This window comes from Prionailurus bengalensis, chromosome C2 (assembly GCF_016509475.1).
Source record: "Prionailurus bengalensis isolate Pbe53 chromosome C2, Fcat_Pben_1.1_paternal_pri, whole genome shotgun sequence".
Lineage (NCBI taxonomy): Eukaryota > Metazoa > Chordata > Mammalia > Carnivora > Felidae > Prionailurus > Prionailurus bengalensis.
The window spans coordinates 73,592,735-73,615,223 of NC_057350.1; the positions used below are offsets into that span (position 1 = coordinate 73,592,735).

At 43.6% G+C, this 22,489-nt stretch overlaps 1 protein-coding gene across 2 annotated transcripts; it reads left to right on the plus strand.

Annotated features, from left to right (window-relative positions):
* Positions 1–4,527: 4,527 nt before the first annotated feature.
* Positions 4,528–20,790, plus strand: APOD (apolipoprotein D). 2 transcript variants are annotated; one of them, XM_043594538.1, is made up of 6 exons: positions 4,528–4,658; positions 8,373–8,515; positions 13,513–13,634; positions 16,908–16,996; positions 19,069–19,200; positions 20,317–20,790. In XM_043594538.1, exons 2-6 carry the CDS (start codon positions 8,393–8,395, stop codon positions 20,550–20,552), a joined length of 702 nt encoding a protein of 233 aa, XP_043450473.1. In that variant the 5' UTR covers positions 4,528–4,658; positions 8,373–8,392; the 3' UTR covers positions 20,553–20,790. The 2 variants fall into 2 exon arrangements, with proteins under 2 accessions (XP_043450473.1, XP_043450474.1); XM_043594539.1 differs by lacking the exon at positions 19,069–19,200.
* The last annotated feature ends 1,699 nt before the right edge of the window (positions 20,791–22,489 follow it).

The window sequence follows — 22,489 nt, forward strand, 5'->3', positions numbered from 1 at the left end:
ATGTCTAATATGCAACTCAGACATAATTTATCCATGAAGAACTCAAGTTTTCCTCCTGAACTTGCTCCTAACTCAGTCTTCCTAGTTTTTTGTCATTAGCACTAGCATCCACCCAGTTGTTCAGCCTATAAGTCTGGGATTCAGTCTTGATTCCTCTCTTTCCTCATCTTCCATATTCAATCTGTTAGCAAGTCTTGTTCACTTTATCTACAAAGCATGTTCTAAATTCATCCACTTCTCTCCATTTTCCTTACAATCACTCTAGCCCAACTCCACACTACCTGAATGACCAAAGTGCCCTCAGAGGATCTCTCTGTAACCATCCTCCAGTCTAGTCTTGGAAGGGCAGCCCGAATGTTCTTCTCACACTCTTGCTTAAAACCCTCCAACAGGGGTGCCTGGGTGGCTCAGTCGGCTGAGCTGACTTCGGCTCAGGTCATGATTTCATGGTTCATGGGTTTGAGCCCCACGTCAGGTTCTGTGCTGACAGCTCAGAGCCTGGAGCCTGCTTCCAATTCTGTGTCTCCCTCTCTCTCTACCGCTCCTCCACTTGTGCTCTCTCTCTCTCTCTCTCTAATGTAAATATTAAAAAAAAAAAATTAAAAAACAAAAATAGAAAACCCTCCACCAACTTCCCATTGTCCTTTAAATAAAATCCAAATTCCTCAAAGTGGGATATAATATGGCTTCTGCCTACCTCTTCAAACTCATTTTTAATCACATTCCCCCTCACTCTTTCTATTCCAACCACACAGGTCTCTCTGTCCCTGGAAAACACAAAGCCTGTTTCCTCCTTAGGACCTCTGCCCTGGCTCTTCTCCCTGGAACACCCATCCCCATGGTCTTTGAATGACTGGTCCCTTTTCATCATTCACCTCTCAGCTGAAATGTCAGTTCTCAGAGAGGCCCTTCCTGACCACAAAACTAAAGTGGCCACCCAGACTCTCCCTATCACATCACCTTTTACTGCCTGTGCATCGGATTCTCCTCTGGAAGACAAGAGTTGGGACCTTGTGTTTCTTCTTTACCACTACATCTGCAGGACTTAGAAGAGGTTGCCATATATTATTGAAAAAGTGAATGAACGGGTAAATGAATTCGTACCAGAGCTAGAACCAGAAGCCTGGGCTCCTGCGTCACAGTTCAGTGTTCTTCCCGCCACCCCCCCTCACCTCCCCGCCCCCCCCCCCCCCCCCCGACCCTGGCAAGTTGCAGCTTCACTGGTTTTTATTTACTTTGTTTTTTGTTTTTTGTTTTTGTTTTTTTTAAACTAAGCTCTAGGCCAAATGTGGGGCTTGAACTTATGACCCCGAGATCAAGAGTCGCATGCTGTACTGATGAGCCAGCCGGGCGCCCCTCCGCCTCACCAGTTCGACTGCTTTCTTGCTGTTCACCAGATGTCTGGCACCAGCCAGCGGCCCACTGGTTTCAGCTCCTAGTGATAAAAGAAATGGCTATAAGGGAACAGGAAGGAGAGGAAAGAGGGCATCTGAATAAATCATGAGGTACACAATCGTCCCCACAGATAATGAGGCTGAAACATTCTGTTATTCATTCAACCATCCAGTAACATTTAGTAAACACTTAGTATGTACCTGGCAGTGTGCAGTTTACCGGGGATAGAAACACAAACCTGTTCTGAAGGATCTGACGGTCTGAGAAGGAGACGGTAGGCCTGTGGTGACACCTGCCATGGTGTGAGGCGCCCCAGAACAAATACCACACGTGCTGGAAATCCAGGCAGAGAGTGAGGACAGCTGCGCCGATTCGGGAAGACTGATCCCAGAGACTGGAACCTGAGAGCTGAGTCTCCAAGAGTGAATACACATTATTGGGAACTCTTCATCTGGGTTTTCACATGAAAAGTACAGTTGTGTTTCCCCTTGATTTTAACCGACAGAAGAAAAACCACTTTGGAAGGGCAGGCAGGATGACCCTGGTAGTTGAGAGAACCACTTATAAATGAAGGCATTTTCACCAGGGGACCACTCAAAAAAAAAAAAAAAAAAAAAAAAGATAGGATAGTTTTCTTTTCCTATTTCTTGCCACAAAAAGTCCACCAAAACAAATTCATCTTCCCCGAGGGTCTTGCAGTAAGACCCCTGAGGCAATCACCTAGATGATGAAAGATCACCCAACCAAAGAACTACTTCCCTGTAAAACCACAGGCCGTGTCCTTGAAGAAACGTGCTGTCAGGTAAAAGCCAGGTTTGGCGGCAGGGGAAAGAATGAAGGAGATCTGTGTGTATTGACAGAGAACGAGCTACGTTATTACATGAAAACAGGCAAGTTTCAGGCCCCTGGATATTATTGTTGGGATCTGTGTAGGAATTTCTGGAAGAATAAATGCAAACACAACGGTTATCTCTGAGGTGTGGGATTATGAGGCACTCACAGTTTGAGGCCTGCGTTTTGGTATTATTTTAATTGCTTACAACAGATGTGTGTGCTATTCTGGAATTCAACAATGAAGATTCATTTAGAGCACAGGTCTGGTTTGTTTTACGATGCTTCTTAAAAACTTGTGCTTGGCTCTACATTCCAGAAACATGCAAAGAGAGGATTGCCCGAAATGATAGCATTTGCCGACATTTACGGGAAAAAATAAACTGAGACTCAGAAAGATAACTGTGCTGTTTCTCGCGCTACGACTCCTAGACCAGTACGCTCAGCTCCACAGTTCTTGATTCAAGCTGCGGAATAAATGATAAAAATATGTTGATCTCCAACTTAACACATTTTGGAAACTTCAGCACCATTGCTTTGTGGAAAACTGTGTGACTCTTTAGGGTAAAGGCAAAGAACTCTTTTTATGAGGTTATCAGAGACTAATTGTGTATTTCTTCAATGACAGGCACTTCCTGGTGACAGATGTGATATAAGTAAAGAAGACACAGACATTTACAGGCTAGTAGTATCCCAGAAAAAACAATTCAAATAAAAGTCTCTTGACTATTACCTCTAATTCTGTTTGCAGATCTTAGAATACTCGGTAAAGTCTTTGCATAGATAGATCCCTTCCATTCAATGTATTAATTACTTATGACGTGATCTAGCACTGGGAGTACAGCAGTAAGTCGACGAGACAAATTCTCTGCACTTGTGGAGCTTATCTGCTAGCGGGGAAAACGCAACAAGCAAAACATACATAAAATGAAGGGTATCATTTCACGTAAAAGTATAATAAAGCAGGTAAAGTGGTAGTGACACAAGTACTATTTTTGAAAGGTCAGGAAGACCTTTAAAGGAAGTGATATTTGAGCGAGGGCACGGAGGAGGGAGAGAGGGAGAGAGACTGCAGAGATCTTAGGGAAAGCCTTAGAGGATCCCAGCAAGTCAGGGCCTGAACGGAAATCCTAATTTCTCCTTTTTCTGAAAAGGTAAAGAACATCCCAAAGAACAAGCTCTGGTATGTGAAAGATTCACTTTTGTTACTGTTGTTGTTTTTTTTTAATCTTTATTTATTTTTGAGAGAGAGAAAGGGCTAGCAGGGGAGGAGCAGAGAGAGGGGGGACAGAGGATCAGAAGCAGGCTCTGTGCTGACCGCAGAGAGCCCTATATGGGACTCGAACTCATGAACCGTGAGATCATGACCTGAGCCGAAGTTGGATGCTCAACAGACTGAGCCACCCAGGTGCCCCATGGTTATTGTTTTAATGTTTATAAGGCCTAGTGCTATAAATTTCTCTCTATTGCTTAGAAACTGGAGAATGCATTTTATTCAGGAATCTGTCTACCACAAAGGTACTCTCTTCTCTACAGGCCCCTAGAAGCCTCCTGCCTTATCACAAAGGCACGGAATCCAAGTCCTAAGATTCAAAACTGCTCATTCCACAGAGAGAAATGGGGCCCAGCCCAAAGTGTCTCTGTGACATGAGCAACATTAAATCCACTCTCACCCCAGGCAGGGAGAGGCCGCCTGGATGGTGAAGCTGGGAGGCTCCCGAATCACGAATCACGAAAGGTCTGGCATTCTCAGCTTTTAGCCCCAGCCCCTTCAGAACCGGTATCTCCCCTATTCACCCAACTTTGGTGGAGACAGAAATGACAGCCTCTGCGTCACCATGGGGAGACTGAGCCTCAGAGAAGTGGATGGCTTGTCCAGGATCACACAAAAAGCCATCTCTAATTCTTACCCTTCACTCTCTAGCCTGAGTCACATTCCAGGCCAGGGACCACATGGGGTGCCCCATTTCAGGAAATGAGGTTGTTGATTTTTCATTTACACAAAAATGAAAAATAAATACCAGATGCTTGAAAACATGCTGCAGCTCATCTTACTGGAACTTTAAAGTGCACTCTGACTGAGAAAATTAAATTCGAAAACCCACACAGCAAAAAAGATGTTTTGAATGAAATGCACTTTGTCTTTCCCTCTCTCACATACACACAGTATCTCATTGTTTCTTTTTCAGGGAGCAGCTGTGAAGGAAATTGGGGGAGGGAGATGGACAAAACATCCCATCTTTGTGTTTCATACAGAACTAAGCTTTTAGGCCAGCCTTCCCGACCCGGAGTGGGTGTGGCATGCGTTAAAATTAAACGTCAGTGACCGAATGAAGCTTATAAAATAGCTTGGGAGAAGCCAGTCAACAAGACCACACATCTTAAATTGGATGAGTTTGCATGTGGAAACTGCCTTCATCTTGACAGAAAAGGTATGTACTGTGGTTTTCATTTTCGCTTTTGTTAAAAAGTGCTTAGAGACAGGCTTGGCTTTTACTTTCCCCCTTTCAGCTAAAAATAATAACAGCCACGATTGAGGGCTTGTGCCAGTCGCTCTGCAAAATTGGTCTCATTTTTCCTCAGACCACCTTATAAGATAGAACCTCATTAGTGCCATTTTTCAGATGAGGAAACTGAGGTTCAGATATCCTAAGCAATAGGCCAACAAATGGCAGAACTGGGGTGCCAACCCAACGTTGACCTACCTCAATGTCTTGTGCTTGCACTATGCATTCTCTTCCGTGCAAGCAGACAACGAGAACGTTTTCCATAACCAATACTGTACCAGATGAATTCTCAAGGAGTTGTCGTCCAACTGTGCATTACAACAAAATTTACCAAAAAGTGAACTGTAATTCATTCTGTGAATCGGAAAACACATTTGACAATATGGCACAAAAATATTTTCTTAAGAAGACATATTTTCTTGTTAGAGTCAATAGCTAAATGGGTTCTTTAGACCGCTTGGCTTGTGGAAATGCATTTTGTTTTATCATGTGAAATCTAAAAATCTAGTCGTCAACGTTCTGCAGCTTTTTCAGAGCAGGTACCTTGCCCGCACTAACACGCAGGTGTTGGGAGAGCAGGCCCCTAAGAGACCTGGCGTAAGTTCTGTCTTCATACCTTATCAGGAAGTAACCCCTGGGAAATTAACATCATTGAGTACACAGAGAATGTCATAGCAGTAGCCTTCTAGATAGGATGTTATGGAGATCCAGTGTGTGGCACATGTGAAAAACTGAGACCCGGGCTTCTCCATGGGGAAGTTCAATGAGAATGAGTACCAGCTCATAGAGTCTGTGCTGGCCCAGGGCGGATGCACAATAACCTTGGTAGAATTATTATTAAATAATTTAATATTCAGTTAAAATAATATTTAAATTCTGTTTATTTTTAAAATATTTAAACTCCCCTCATTAAGACAATCTTCCCGTTAGTGTTAGAAGACAGAGCAAAAATATAGGTCACGCCTACCCAAGTTCACAGGTATAAGATAATAATGCGACTTACCTTTGATGCTGGATGGGGTTGAGGCCCTAGAGGGAGGGCCTCAGGCTCATCGCCAAGAGGATTCTTGGCTTTGCACAAGAAAGAATTTCAGAGCAAGCCATTTAGAGAAAGGGACAAAGATTTATTAAATATAGAAGAAAGGAGCTTTCTTACAAAGTAGTGGTCTCTCCTCCCAGTTGAGGAAGAGGACATCCCTTTGCCTCTAATAAATGGTTTTATAATTTTTTTTTTTTAATTTGCTGGCGTGTAGGGAGGGGCTTACTCTTTAATTTTGGGTTTATCATTTTTATTTGGTGGTGAGTTTTTCCATTGTCTGGCGATTATGAAATTACCCACAGGGAGCAATTTTAAGAATGTCAGACCTTTGTGGCTTTTAGTGCTGGAGGGAATGGGATCTTGTGGTCTTCAGTGAGTTGGATCTTGTAACTCTTTTTATGACCTGCTGACTGTTAGGTTAAGGGTCAGGCTAAAACCAAAATGGCTTTACTTTGGTCAACTTGTCTCCCGAGTCTCCCTTCTCTCCTGCCTCACTCACCGTCAGAAGGTACTCAATAAGTGCTGAGTGAACTAGAACGGACGGGACATGGAAAAGAAATTATGGATGCCATCAACCCTTTCTATCACAAAAAGTTTTAACCATAGGAATGAAACTACTGCAATAAAGAGACATCTTTGGAAGAGATATGTAAGCAAGGCTAAGAATTAGCCTTGCTCTGAAATCCTCCTACACAGCTAAAGCACATGTTTCACCCCATAATAGAACATTTTGTAATAAGATATTTGTCAGAGTAAGACATGGAACTGACTTTTGGTGTTAACTGTCCCATGGTGAAATGACACTCATCAGGTTACAGAGGTAGGTGTTTACTGAAAGCCACCAAAGGTGGTGCACAGACATGGCTCAGGGTCACTGCAGGACGGACAGCCACAGACAGTACCTGAGTCCCGGCCCTCTGTCCCTTCTGGCACTCAGCGTGACATCTGTACTCCCAGGGGCTGAGGGGTGGGGTGGAGAAAGGACCTCTTAAGTCCCGCCAGTTTGGGGGACCCTGTAGAATGTGCGTAATGTGTGACCATCCTTTGAGGTAAGATCTTCTGGGCAAGGCACTGAGCTTGAAGCCTACTGAGGCCCAAGAGTAGAGCTGCGCGGTTCTAAGAATTTCTTGGAAATGGATACAAATTTTTGTAAGTTTAGACAAATCCATCCATCGTCTCCCAAAAGATTAAAAGACAGGTGTTGTTTACGTGGTGGCAGGAGCTAATGGCAAATGGATTCTCAGAGAAGGTGCCGTCCTACCACAGACTTGGCTTGCTCCAAGGAGGCTCAGCGACCACCCCGCCCCCACCATCCCCAGCTGGCAGTTTTACTTGTTACGTAACTGTTCCTTTGAAAATGGGACGATAAAACCTCCAGAAGAAAAGCTATTGATTATTAAAGGTTATTTGGAGGTTTAACCATAATAAAGTGGTTATAATTATTCCTGTTATGACACATCCTTTTAAATGCTCAGATCTGAGAACATTTTGCTTGCGTTGATTCAGTCTTCTTTATTGCTCGAGAAAGGCAAAGAGCTAGAAATAGCTCTTGTGCAGCTACAGGCAAGGAGTCACAAGGAGGAGAATAGACTGAAGGCAAGTCAGGGAAAGAAGCAGGGAAGGGTGCCTGGGCTGAAATGCGTGTTGCCAGCTATTAGTCCTTCTGTAGTTAAATGCATATCTACGTCCCTGTCAATGTACCTTTAAAGGAAGAAAAAAAAAAAAAAAGAAATGAACATCTCTGAGAAGTATCCCCAACAGAATGCCAAAGAGAAATTCAAGAAGCAGTTATTTGTTTCTGCTTTTCACGATAATAATAACTAGCATTTATTAAGCATTTTCTCTGTGTCAGACTTCACCCTAAATACTCTCTCTATAGTATCTCATTTAATTCTCACCAAACTTGGTGAGGTTGGTATGATTATTACCCCCACTTAATAGACCAGGAAACTAAAGCATAAAATGTACAGTTATACTTAGCGTGTGGCAAGGTCTGCATTCAAACACAGTCAGGGTGACCCTGGGGTCCCCAGCACGCCACAGCCTGTTAAGGTTTCAGGCCTACTCCTGGGTTGGTAAGCAGCCCAGCAAGATGGGGCTGGAGTGGGGGGGGAGGGGTGTAGATCAGGGAGGCACTTCTCTTATGAATCTCATAAGATACTAAACGTGCATGGTGTGTGCTCATTTTTTTCTCTTGCGTGGTTCACTTGACCGCTTCGACCTCCCCCTCGGCCTATCCCCACCCCACATTGTTTCTGTTCATCAACAAGTATGGACTGTGCCTGACACCGCCAGGTTCTGTGGGCTCCCATCCTTGAAAAATGCATAATGGAGGGGGAGCAGTTGCAAAATAAATCCAACGAGCTCTAACACCAGGCAGAGCATGCTCTAATGGAGGTACAAAGGTCGGGAGATGCTCCCAGGGGTGGAAGGCCTCACAGCAGGGTTGATGATGACGATTCAGGTGGCTCTGCAGGGTGACCGTTCAAAAGGGCTCAGGGGAAGGTCCCCAGAGAGGTCCCCAGAAATGTTCCCCTGGTGACTGCGTGTCCTCAGGGGGCTCAGAACAACTCTAGCTGCTTTGTTTCTCCTGACCCCAGGTTCCATCCAGAGCCCCAAGATGATGACGGCACTGCTGCTCTTTTCTGCTCTGGCCAGCCTCTTCAGTGCCGCAGACGGACAAGCCTTTCACCTTGGGAAATGCCCGACTCCTCCAGTCCAGGAGAATTTTGACGTGCACAAGGTGTGGCAAAAGTCTCAACTCCCGTTTGTTTTGCCTCCCATTTGAATAAGCATCCTCTAGGATTCAGTGTTAGTTTTCTGCTTTGATTGCCACAGCAAGCCTTGGGGTAGGTACTTATCTTACTGGGGCATCCCCCAAAGCAGGCTCTGAGACCAAGAACTGGGGAGCAGAGGGTTTTGGGAAGCTGATCCCAGGAAGCACTGTGGGCATGTGGGGAAACTGAGACAGAGAAGGCAGAACGGCAATAAAAGATGGCATTCCTGAACAGTAACACTGTTAATAGAAGGGTTCAGTCCTGCTGGGAATCCTCTGAGGAAATGTGTAGAATGTTCCTCAGATCGTCCCACGGAAACGATTTTCCAAAAGCGCTGCATGCACTATTGTACATTCCCATCAGCCGTGTATATAATACCAATTTCTCTTTATCTTTGTCGACACTTGCTATTGTCATCCTTTTGGTTGTAATCATTTTTACAGGGTATGAAGGGTATCTCATTGTGGTTTTGATTTGCATTTCCCTAATGGTTAATGATGTTGAACACCTTTTCATGTGTTTATTGTCCATTTTTATATCTTCTTTGGAGAAATGTCCATTTGAGTCCTTTCCCCATTTTTAAGTTGGGTTACTTATCTTTTTAATTATTGAGCTCTGAGAGTTCTTTATATGTTCTAGATACAAGTCTCTTATCAGATACATGATTTGAAAATATTTCCCCCCATTCTGTGGATTGCTTTTTCACTTTATTAGTGTGTCTTTGAAGCGCAAAAGTTTCCAATATTAACGGAGTCCAATTTATCTATTTTTCTCCTTTCTTGCTTATACGTTTGGTATCTAAAACACCATTGCCTAATGCAAGGTTATGATTTTTATTTCTATATTTTCTTATAAGAGATTTATAGTTTTAATCCTTACATTTAATTTCGTGCTCCATTTTGAGTTAAACTTTTTATATAGTGTGATATAGAAGTCCAACTTTATTATTTTGCCAGTGGATATTCAGTTGCCCAGAACTATTTGCTGAGAAGACTATTCTTTCCCCATCGAACAGTCTTGGCATCCTTGTTGAAAATCAATTGGACATTTATGTAACAGCTTATTTTTAGACTCTCAATTCTATTTTATTGTTTTATGTGTCTATCTTTATGCCAGTGCTATACAGTATTGATTACTATAGCTTTGTAGTAAGTTTTGAAATTAGAATATATGACGCCTCCAACTTTATTCTTCTGGCTATTCTAAGTCCTTTGCATTTCCATATGAATTTTAGGATCTGTTTGTCAATTTAGTGAAGAAGCAGAGTTTTCTTTTGTGTTGTTGTTGTTGTTGTTGTTGTTGTTGTTGTTGTTTTAATAGAGAATGCATTGAATCTAGATCTATCTGGAGAATATTGTCATCTTAACAATTTTAAGCCTTCCAATCCCTGAACATAGGTTATCTTTCCATTTAATTTCTTATTTATTTAGGTCTTATTGAATTTCTTTCAACAATATTTCATAGTTTTCAGAGTATACGTTTTGTGTTTCTTTGGTTAAATACTTATTCCTAAGTATTTTATTCTTTTGATGCTATTGTAAATGGAATTTTCATAATTTACAGAGTGTTCATTTTAAGTGTAGAAAGCCATTTGGTTTCTGGCTAGCTTCATTTATTAGTTCTAATAGTTTGTGTGTGTGTGTGTGTGTGGCTTCCTTAGGATTTTTTATACACAAAATCATGTTATCTGGAAATAGAGATAGTTTTACCTCTTCCTTTACAGGATTCTTTTTTTTTTATTTTATTTTTTATTTTTTAAAATTTACGGGGTGCCTGGGTGGCTCAGTCAGTTAAGCGTCCAACTTCAGCTCAGGTCATGACCTCACAGTCTGTGAGTTAGAGCCCCGCGTTGGGCTCTGTGCTGACAGCTCGGAGCCTGGAGCCTGCTTCGAATTCTGTGTCTGCCTCTCTCTCTCTGCCCCTCCCGTGCTCATGCTCTGTCTCTCTCTGTCTCAAAAATAAATAAAAACATTTTAAAAAATTTACATCCAAATTAGTTAGCATATAGTGCAACAATGATTTCAGGAGTAGATTCCTTCATGCCCCTTACCCATTTAGCCCATCCCCCCTCTCACAACCCCTCCAGTAACCCTCAGTTTGTTCTCCATATTTATGAGTCTCTTCTGTTTTGTCCCCCTCCCTGTTTTTATATTAGTTTTGTTTCCCTTCCCTTATGGTCATTTGTTTTGTCTCTTAAAGTCCTCATATGAGTGAAGTCATAGGATTTTTGTCTTTCTCTGACTAATTTCACTTAGCATAATACCCTCGAGTTCCATCCACGTAGTTGCAAATGGCAAGATTTCATTCTTTTTGATTGCCGAGTAATACTCCATTGTATGTATATATAGCACATCTTCTTTATCCATTCATCCATCGATGGACATTTGGGCTCTTTCCATACTTTGGCTATTGTTGATAGTGCTGCTATAAACATGGGGGTGCATGTGTCCCTTCGAAACAGCACACCTGTATCCCATGGATAAATACCTAGTAGTGCAATTGCTGGGTGTAGAGTAGTTCTATTTTTAGTTTTTTGAGGAACCTCCATACTGTTTTCCAGAGTGGCTGCACCAGCTTGCATTCCCATCCAGGATTCATTTTAAACATTGCATTCTTCTTATATGGATAGAGAAACTGGGACCCACAAACGTGAAAAGGTTTTCACAAAAATATTGTGAAATTATAAGGGAGCGTGCCATAAAAAGCAATCTGCCACCTTTCAGTTTCCCCTTTTCTAGAAAATCATGCTTCCTCGGTTTTAATTATGGAGCACTGAAGTCACCTTAACAATAATAGAACCATTTTAAATGCTCTGTATAAAATGGAGTGTGTTTTTGAGAATGCCTATGAAACCAACTGACCTTTAACCGTATTTTTTTGGTGCTTTCAATGAATGTTAATTTCAGTGGTTTTAATTGAAAGATGTGCCTTTAATAAATGAGTGGAAATTTTAGGTCATAAACGTGGGTATATATTTGAGCAAAGAGCCATGTGACCGAAGCCGTACTGCCACCTGTTTGCAGTACTCTCATTTCCACTTCTCACTTTTTGAAGGTGAGTGCGTCTCTGAGTTTCTTTTGTTGAGTAATACATTTTTAAATTTAAAAATACTTTCAATTAATATTTTGTCTAAGTAAATACGGTCACATGGATCAAAATCCTAAAGGTGCCAGAGAACATACAATGAAGCTCTTCTCCTACCCCTTTTCCCCTCCTACCTCAGTTTCCTTCCCCAGTAGCAACCAGTAAAATCATTTTATTGTGTATCTTTTGGGAGCGAATGTGTACGTTCACGAATACATACATAACTGCAGTAGGCAGAACGATGCCCTCACCCTAATGCCTGCAACCTGTGACTGTGCCACCGTACATGGAAAGGGGGGTTTGCCGATGTGATTAAAGTTATAGACTTGGAGATGGCAGGCATGGCCTGGGTTATCCAGAAAGGACCAATCTAATCGTTGAAAGCAGAGAACCTTCCCCAACTGTAGTCAGAGAGGTGTGACAATGGAACAAGAATCAGAGAGATGCAATGTGAAAAGACTTTCACCTGCATTTGCTGCCACTGAAGATGGAGGAAGGAGTTCACAACCCAAAAAATGCGGGTGGCCTCAACAACTCGGACAAGGCAAGAAGACAGAGTCCTCTAGAGCCTGTAGGAAGGAACACAGCCCTGCCAACACCTTGATTTTAACCAAACTCACTCGATGTATAGACCTGTGAGACCATAAATTTGGGTTGTTTTAGGCTTCTGGTAAATTGTTACAGCAGCAATAGAAAATGAATATAATAATCTTTCCCCCCATTTTTACATATACACTATTTTTCACCTAGCTCTTTTTCCATTGTATGTATCTTGGAGATAATTGCATAGGACTCCTTAAATTTTTTTTAATGTTCATTTATTTTTGAGAGACTGAGAGAGAGAGAGAGAGAGAGAGACCAAGCATGAGCTGGGAAGGGGCAGAGAGAGAGGGAGACACAGAATCCGGAGTAGGCTCCAGGCTCCAGGCTGACAGCACAGAGCCCACAAACCGTGAGATCATGACCTGAGGCGAAGTCCGACACTCAACCGACGGAGCCACCCAGGCGCCCCGCATATGACTCCTTTAAAAGAGGGTGTGTAACATTCCATTATATGGATGTGCCATAATTTATTTACCTAGTCCCCTACGAATGCTCAGACTCTAGTTTCCCGTATTTTGTTCTTACAATAGTACCACAACAAATAACCTCACATATGCATCATTTCTTTTTCTTATTATCCAGAGGTTACATTTCCAGAAGTGAAATTGCTTTGCTGGATATTGCCAAATTGCCCTCCACGAAGGTTGTAAATTGGAGCAATCTCCATGCAAGGCGATGCATGGAACGGTGAACATACCTTTCTCCCCCTCCCCCACAACAATGCGCACTTCTTTAGAGTTGACTCTGTACACGAAGTTATGAACTGAGACCATACCCCCCATGGTATCAGTCTTCTAAGTCCTGATCACCTGCCAAAAGTTTTTGTGTCCACCTCCCTGTGCGAGGTCTTATGAGGAGAATGCAACCAACTCTGGAGTCCCAGTTCCCCACAGTGAATATACCTGACTTGCACACAACTCAAAGATGCCTCGTAGAATCACAAAATGTCTGAGATGGCACCTTCCATCATCTGGACTCCTCTCTCTCTTTCACAGAGTTTAGAATTTCACATAGATTTTGGCTGGAGGGGCCACTGACAGCATATCTAAATAAAGAGCACTTTAGGAATAAAATGTGGCATTCAACCAATGCCTGCACATCCGATTCACTTACTCTCATTTGAATCAATATCTTGCTCAGTTGCTGTCAGAACAATGCAGCCCATTTTGCTTGGTTTCCCCAGGAAAGGGCTCTGCTCTAAAAAGCAACAATAGGGAAGAGTTTGCAGGTCCCCAGAGAGCCATGGGGTTTTCTCTGCTTCTTGTTACCTCTGCAGTATCTTGGACGATGGTATGAAATTGAGAAGATCCCAGTGAGCTTTGAGAAGGGAAGTTGCATCCAAGCCAACTACTCGCTAATGGAAAACGGAAACATCAAAGTGATAAACCAGGAGTTGAGGTGAGTGGCTGTGGTTTCAAAAGCAACACAGTCCTGGAGCCAGCCTGCAGAGAGTTGTCCTGGGGTGACTGGGTGTCCTTGCAATCTCGTTGAGGGGGGTGGTGCAGATGTTGCTGGGTCTGCCCTGCCTGCTCACAGCAGGTCCTAAGATGAAAGTTTTTGGCAAGCAGAATGGTGGGGACAAGAAGCCACTCATTTATTTGCATGACCACTTGCTGAGCATCTTTTTGTATTGTGGACTCCCTTGAGTGTTGTGTACTTATTATATGTGTACTCCCTATGAGAGGCACTAGGAACTCAATGGGAATCCAAACTGCAGGGTTCCTGCTCTCATAGCAAAATAGATACTCTGGTAGCAAAGGATGAGGGAGAGGGGGCACAAGGGGGGCGGGGAGGGGGACCATCTCATCTGATCTCCAAACTAAGAACGAAGCCCTTTCTATATTATCTACTAACAGAAGACATCCAGCTCTACCTGACTCCTTCCGGGAACTGGGAGCTCATTGCCTTCCATGACAATTTATTTCATCTCCAGACAGCTTTAACTATTAGAAAACTCCTTTTCTTGTTAAGCAAGAATCAAATGCATGGTCACATTCTAGGTTATGGGAACAGGATCGCCTACAGAAGTATACTTTTCTGATACTGAAATACAGATTTCTATTTGATATGAGAATTCATACTTTAGAAAGCAAACAGAAACTTTAAAAAGCCGCAGAAAGAGCTCCTACCAACCTTCTATCAACAAAGATAAGAGCAACAATAAACAATAGTCACAAATACTAAGTATTTCCTAAATGCAAGGCACTATTCTGTATGTGTATGTATATATACATGTGTGTACATATACGTATATATGTAAATGAATATATATATTTATTTAATGCCCATAAAAACTCTGAGGTAGGTACTATTATCAACCCCACACTTATAGATGAGGAAACTGAGGTACAGAGAGGGAAAGTAATTTGCCCAAGGGCCACACAGCTTGTAAGCAACAAAGCTAAGATTCAAACCCAGGGAGAAGTGAAATGGGGAAGAGAACAGAAGACAAATGGAAGAAAGGCTGGGGTGAAGGGCTGTCCTTCTTGTTCCCTACAGGACCTGAGAACTGTGCTCAACTCCAAGAAAACAATTATAACCCAGCATGGAAGTTACTCAGGCTCCGAGAGGCTTTGTGTGGCCATCTTGTTATCCACTAAGCTTTCTGTGAGCCAGAACATAAGTGGGTTGACTCCCTGCCTTCATAAACCATAGAAATAAAGTTAAGAATCTCAAGGGCCTCTAAAGATAAAAACAGATTATTTTAGAGCCCAGAGAAGGATTGAGATGCAGACCTCCATCTAAAGTTGCAATGACTTCATTTCAAATATTTTGTCCCATTCTATGACCAAGACTCAGACAGTGACGTTGATCTCAAAACCCACAAGATTTTTCCACCTCTCCTTCGGAGCCAGCCAGGAGTCCTCTTTAACTGTATCTTGAGTATTAGGTTGCTCTGCCTGTAGGGTCACGTTTGTTTAAGATACAAGGGCACATGGAGAAAGGTTTGCTGGTTCAGGAGCGTGGTATGGCTTCTCCCTTCAGGAATACTACAGGATGGGCAGAGGCACAGCACGGAGTCTGAGCAAAGTACTCTTAGCCAGTGTCAGAGAATTTGAGGGCAAAAGCAGCTGGCACGGGGCTGGGAGCCGAAGGGCTCAGGCTTTGGAGTTAGGCTGCCCCATTTCAAATCCTGGTTCTGCCAGTAACTAATGATGTGATCTTAGGTTAGTTATGGTAATACTCTAGGTCTCAGTTTCCTCTCAGTAAAGTGACATTAATCATAGAACCTCCCTGCATAGGGCTTTGTGAGCATCAGATGAGGTAACACATGTAAATTGCTTAGAACAGGGTTTGGTGTGTAGAAATTATTTAATTAATACTATGTATTACTATTAATCTGCTGAGACCCTTGAAAATACAAATGTATTTTTCCCATGAACAAATTGTGCATTTACGATCAGAGACTGGTGTTTTGAAAACTGTTCTGGCCAAAACATAAATGATGATGAAAAGCAGGAAAGTCTGCCGAGAAGAGGCTGGTTTGTTGCTAAGCAACTGCATGCAGATAGAAATGGACCATCTTCCTGTTCTCCCAGCTGAGTTTCAGGTGACAGAGGAAGGGATGGTTCCCAGCCCTACTTGATGATAAACAGACTATGCATCCAGGAGCATCTGAATACATTTCTCATCCTTCCTTACCTGTTGCTTATTATCTGGTTTCTGGGACATCCGTCACCACTAACCATAGCCTACTGACTTTCTAACACACGCTGTTGCTCTAACTTTTGTTCTGTGCCCCCTTGAGGACTGATGAACAGGCTCCTCCTCTGTCAGCTTCCTAGGAAGAGCACTGTGATATGTGAGCGCCCTCCCCTCAGTGCCTCCGTCCCCAGGCATTTCCCCTCTCCCCCAGGTCCACAGAGTCATTGGGAGTTGCTAAAAACTGGAGCCACTCTTTCAAAAGAGTGAAAGTATTTCATCCAATCGAAGACCGTCACTTTTAAGACACACCACCATTTTATATACCACTAAGAAAGAAATGACACTGAGAATTGTAAGGTGGCATTTGTTGCAAGATGTGCATTTCTGCACATTTAATGTCTCTGAGAATCACTGAGATGAGGTTAATATTTCCTCACTGCCTGCTTTTACCTGGCCTATGTTGAAATCTCCCATACTCAGTCAGAAGCTTGCAGGCCTGGATAGGGGTCTCAGAGCTCAGGTGTATGGATGGCTTTATGGGTCAGATGATGTCATATGATGTCACTGAGGCCCCAAGAGCAAGGAAAGCATGCAAATCTCCAGACTTTGAGTAATCATGTCAGTCCTTGTTTTTCCCTTTGGCCCATTCTCATTTTTAAAGAAGTAAATCTTCTTGGTGTATAGGGTTGTTTCGTTTGTGTTCCCTTCTCTTTTACTCCCTCCCTCTGCAGCCTGAGAGCAGGAAATGGCCTTGTAGGACTCAAAACACAGCACAGAAGTGTTAGGGCCTAACATATCATCCAGTCCTGGAGCATTTCAGTTATTGCTTCTTATCACCCAGGGCCATCTTCCTCCGCTTGGTCTCAGAGACAGTGACAAAGGAAAGAGCCTCCCTAACCAGAAATCACAATCTTGGCCACCCTGATGCTTAGTGGCCTTTCATTGATTTTTGGCTTCCATTGAATTAAGACGTTTTGTTTTGTTTTGTTTTGTTTTGTTTTGTTTTGTTTTGTTAACTTGTTGCAGACCGGATGGAACTGTGAATCAAATTGAAGGCGAAGCCACCCAGGCCAACCTCACAGAGCCTGCCAAGCTGGGAGTTAAGTTTTTCTGGTGTAAGTATTCACTTCTCTCAGGAGGTTTCAGGGATAGGAGATATGCAAACCAAAGGTTAGAGCCCCGGGTTGAAACACTCCTGTCACATCTGAGTGTCACCTATAATGTGTCACCTATAGTGACTCAATGCATAATACTTTGTTGAGCACCTACTATGTGCCATGCTTGGGTCTAGGCACCAAAGATGTGATGATGAGCAAGACAGAGCTGGCCCTTGACAAGTATGCAGGCAAGTTACTGTAAAACTACCGTGTTTCAATAAAGGCAGCACAAATTGTAGCACCGGGGAGAGCAGTAGGGCACCAGCCTAGACTAGTTTCCCAGAGGGAATGGAGGCCTGAAATATTAGTAGCCAGTAGTAGCTAGTTGTTAGTAGTGGTATTATCAGCAGAACAATTCACATGTGCAAAGGCTTAGACACAAGAGATGACAAGAGTGAAGGTAAGTTTGAGCCCTGGCTCTATCTGCCACTTTCTCACCACACTTTAGGGTTCCCTGAAAGATGTTTGATCACGAGCATTTGTCCTCTGAGCTCCGGCTTAACTGGGGAAAGGACACAGACAACAGAGAAAGCACCAAATTTTTAGTTTACTGTTGATATAGATACACGGCAGAAGCCAGCTCAGAAATGTGAGACTTTCTTTTACCGAGAGTGCTTCAGGGCCCCTCTCCCCACCCAAGGGGCAGACACCGCAGTCACAGCGGTAAGAAGAATCACTGTCCCCCAGCCCGCTCCCCCTTCAAGTCCCTAGAGTAGGGCAGTGAGGAAGTTCTTATTTTATAGACCAAGATAGGAATGCTGGGAGATGAAAATAATTCTTCCCGCACATGTGACCATGGGCAACTAACTTCACTTCTGCACCCAGTATTCTAAGGGTAAATGAGATAGCACATGCTCTGTAAACTGTAAGGGACTTTGTGCATCTCAGCCTTTCTTGTTATTTTTACAAAGAAGAACGTCAAAGTGCAGAAAAGCTAGGTGATATAGGCAAGGTCGCTGGACCATTTAGAGGCAGAGTTGGGACCAAAACGAAGGTCTCACAAACTCTCCACTGAGGAAGGGGGGATGGAAGTGAAGGCCAAATACTATGTGCACAACCTTCACAAGGAGGCCCCGTAACAGGAGCTATAGGAGGCAGGAGCTGCTGGCAGGGGAAACAGAGGAGGAAGAGATTCACTCTGGTTGAAGGGATCAGGTGTTTGCATTGGGTCTTCCAGGGTGTGGAGGAGACTACGGGAAAGGCTTTCCCAGGAGGAGGAATGGCTTGAGGAAAGGTCTGGAGAGAGAAGCCTAGAGGATGGGCGGGTACATGGAGCACGAGACAAGACTGGGAAGAGCCTCAAAAGCCATGTAATGGGTTGACGTGCCTTCCATAAGCAGTAGGAAACGGTCAGAGTCTTCAGATAATAAAGAGATGTGGAAGTTTTCTTTGCTATGAGGAAATGTCTGGGTAAATGTATGCTTGAGAGCTAGACCCTGTGGGAGGAAGACGGCGTGTGAATGTGTGGCTCTGTGCAAGCGGGGCGCATCGCCTTGGCAGGAAGAGGTTGGAAGACATATTTCCCCCAAACCACTCAGGTTGCAGAGTTCCCAGTCCAGCTGGGAACACACAAAGCAGTGGAAATTCAAAGGTCGCAGATCTGTGATGAATACAAGCTCTCAATAGTGAGCCTGGCAGGCAGGCACCAATGGCGCTAGAAAGGTAAGTCAGGGCCCACTCAGTGTGGGCCCTGTAGCCTTATGCAGGCTTCTGTCCAGATGTCCTCCAACTGTCCTTCTGTTTTCATATTTGTAAACAGGTAGAAAGTCAGAGGTAGGAGGGACCTCAGTGCGTGGTCATCTGGACTAGCCCTCTTGTGTTGTCCTGATAACCAGCTGGGTCCCTGACACCCAGCCAAGTTCTAATCTCTTACACCCTGCCTCTTTTGTCCAGCTTCTCATGGTCATTCACGAGTGCTGAGATCTGGTTTGACTTAGCAAAGAGAGGCATTATTTTTGAGTGGAGGAGGTGGGCTGCTTGAAACCCAAGAAAGCAGATTGTGTCCAAATCTTTTGTTCTTATGGGGTCAGTTCACAGCTTTTTCCCATTTGGGTCCATTTTCCACTTAACTTTAACAAGTTGGGCTATGACATTTCCTTGGCTTGGACCTTGGCTGTGGAGGTCAAGTTCACAGAGGAAGTCTCTGGATTCAAACGGAGAAGGTAAATCCTCCCTCTCTTGTTGTAAGGACCCTTTAAGGCTAAGCTTTCAACACTGTGCAGACCTCTGTCAATGAATCTTCATGGGCCCCTTGTGAGGAGGAGTTTATAACCTGTTACCACCTGATTTACCATATTCTTGAGAGCAAAAGAACTTTCGAAGGTCACACAGAAAGAAAATAAACACACCAACATTAGCCCTTACTTCCTTTCTCAGACAGGTTCTAGAGGAAATTGGGAAGTACAGACTTGGAAAGCCTGGGGGCCCCTGACCTTGCCATCTTAACTCCACTTAGCTAAGTGGTGCCTACTGGTGCTAAGTGCAGCCTGTTAGTCTAAGAGGTCTGGCAAAACACCCCATTACTGTGGCTTTCTGCAGACTGATGTGTTATCAGGGAAGAAGGATCCAGAAGGATGGCTCTAAGCTTTGGCTGCACATTAGAATCATGGGGGAGCCTTCAAGAGTACCAACCACCTCCACATCAGTCTGGAGAAACATGGCCTAGTATTTGTCAAAGTTCCCATAAGATTCCCACATAAAGCCAGAATTAAGAACCACTACTCTTGGGGTGCCTGGGTGGCCCAGTTGGTTAAGTGTCCGACTTCAGCTCAGGTCATGATCTCACGGTTCATGGGTTGGAGTCCCATATCGGGCTCTGTACTGACAGCTCAGAGCATGGAACTTGCTTCAGATTCTGTCTCCCTCTCTCTGCCCCTCTCTTGCTTACTCTCTTTGTCTCTCTCTCTCCCAAAAATAAATAAACATTTAAAAAAACATTGGGGGGACGCCCGGGTGGCTTAGTCGGTTGAGCGTCCGACTTCGGCCCAGGTCATGATCTCACAGTTTGTGAGTTCGAGCCCCATGTCAGGCTCTGTGCTGACAGCCCAGAGCCTGGAGCCTGCTTCAGATTCTATGTCTCCCTCTCTGTCTGCCCCACCCCCACTCATGCTCTGTCTCTCTCTGTCTTCAAAATAAATAAAACATTAAAAAAAAATTTTTTTTAATTTTTTTTAAGTTCTACTACAGTAGAAGAACTAGGATCCTGGCTTCCAGGGTCCTGGAGATGAAGGTTCCTCTTGTCCTGGTCCCTCTTAATACTGCTCTCCTCTGGTTCTCAGTGATGCCATCTGCTCCATACTGGGTCCTGGCCACCGACTATGAGAACTACGCCCTCGTGTACTCCTGTACCACAATCATCTGGCTTTTTCACATGGATCATGTTTGGATCTTGGGAAGAAACCCTTATCTCCCTCCAGAAACAGTGACCTATCTAAAAGATATCTTGACTTCTAATGAAATTGACATAGAAAAAATGACTATCACAGATCAGGTGAACTGCCCTGAGCCACTGTAAGAGGCTCTAAAGGGAACCTGCCTTCACTCAATGTTACTTCTTTTGCTTTGCTTCCCCCAACCCCACCCTTCATAAAGACAAACCAACATGGCAACATTGCAAACACCAGAGGGGAAATTTGAAAGCAGAAGCCTGTGGAGAGAAAGTCAAGGAACGCTGGCCCAAACACTTAGCCATGTACCATGTTACCTTGCCAGTCTAATAATAAACTTGTTGCTGACTTGCTGTGCTCACAGTAGATTCTGAATTGATTATTGTGGGTTTTCAATTATACGCTTATGTTTGGAGATCCATGAACAAGTTCTGTTGAAAGAAACAAAGCACTGTACAGTTTAAGTTTAAAGAGAACAATCCTGTTTCTGGAAAGAGAAAGCAGACCGCGAAGGCCTATTATGGGTGACCTGAGTCCAGGTGCCACATCCTACAGTAGACACTCCTTTTTTTTTTTTTTTTTTTTAACATTTATTCATTCCTGAGAGAGAGAGAGAGAAAGAGAGACAGAACATGAGTGGGGGAGGGGCAGAGAGAGAGAGGGAGACACAGAATCTGAAGCAGGCTCCAGGCTCTGAGCTGTCAGCACAGAGCCTGATGCGGGGCTTGAACTCATGGACCATGGACCACGAGATCATGACCTGAGCTAAAGTCGGACACTTAACCGACTGAGCCACCCAGGTGCCCCCAGTAGGCACTCCTTTAGGGGGAATCATTTGGGTTTTCTGAGTCTCTGACAGGCAGTTTCTCTGAAGTATTTACTTTCTCATCAGGAGGTCTTCAGAGTCAGGCTAAAGAATGGGACCATCTTGGTGTCTGTGCAGGAGAGAATCTATAAGGGAGAAGACTATGGGGATTTTTTTTTTTTTTTAGAAAACTTTTTTTGGGTCTCTCATTCAACGGATATTTACCGAGGCCCAACTGCATTCTGGGCATTGAAAAATCTAGAACCCTGTCATCCTGTGGAAGCTTACAGTCTAGCAAAGGAGACTGACAAGTAAAGATGCAAGTATAATCCAAGCTGAGGAGTGCAGCCCCACCTCTGGGTGTTCCAACTTCGGACAATCAGGAACCACCTTGAGTTGTTGTTTTGTTGTTGTTGTTGCTGTTTTTGGTTTTTTTTTGTGTTTTTTTGTTTTTTTGGGTTTTTTTTGCATTATGACTTTTAAAATCGGAAAGACCTCAGAATTATCACCCTGCAGTTTCACTTAGTTCACATGGCATTTATAATCTACAAAGGCTTTGGGTAATGACTCCGAAATTAAGCCATTTGATTAGATTTCGGCTTTTTCAGCATGATCATAAAGTATGAGTTTCCTTGAGCACGTGAGACTCTAATGTTTTAACGGTTACGAAAATCCCAAGGACCTCAATATGTACAATTTTCCTTTTGTTACATAAATGCGACCTCAAATTGTAGCTTCCGGTTCTGAAAACTACCTGGCAGAAAGGCAGGAAGGGGGCGGTAGGTACCAAAGCGGATCCTGTCTCCCAGCTTTGCCTGCTCTTGAGCCCTGTGCTATATCACGCTCCTCTTGTTGGCTCCTCTTCTCAAATACGGTTACTCCCAAGAGTGTTAAGCTGCCCGTCTTTCAGCTCATGGTACAAAATAAGTTATGAATGACTGCATTCCTCTTAACAGCAGAGGAACATCAAAGACCATGAAGGTGACTACAGTTTGTCCCTTTTACAGTGTCTTGCCCAACACATAGACTCAGAGTGTGTATGTGAATGAAGTACTGACTGAATGTGTAGATGGACGGGCTTGAGTTTTCCAGTAAAGGAAAAGGAAACCATGAAGCAGGTATCAGGGGTGACTAAACCTGACAAAAACTTTTGGGAATCCAGAGGGAAGCATGTGGGCACCAAGTGACTTGAGGAAACCTGGGGGAAAGAGCAAAAAATTCAGAAGGTAGAGGAAGAGAAGTCAGATAATCAGCAAAATG

What these genes read in the sequence shown, in the direction of transcription:
- APOD (XM_043594538.1), top strand. Translation starts at nt 8,393, where the DNA reads ATGATGACGGCACTGCTGCTCTTTTCTGCTCTGGCCAGCCTCTTCAGT. An exon ending in AGAATTTTGACGTGCACAAG is followed by an intron (nt 8,516 to 13,512) that starts GTGTGGCAAAAG and finishes TTACCTCTGCAG; the next exon opens with TATCTTGGACGATGGTATGA. An exon ending in GTGATAAACCAGGAGTTGAG is followed by an intron (nt 13,635 to 16,907) that starts GTGAGTGGCTGT and finishes AACTTGTTGCAG; the next exon opens with ACCGGATGGAACTGTGAATC.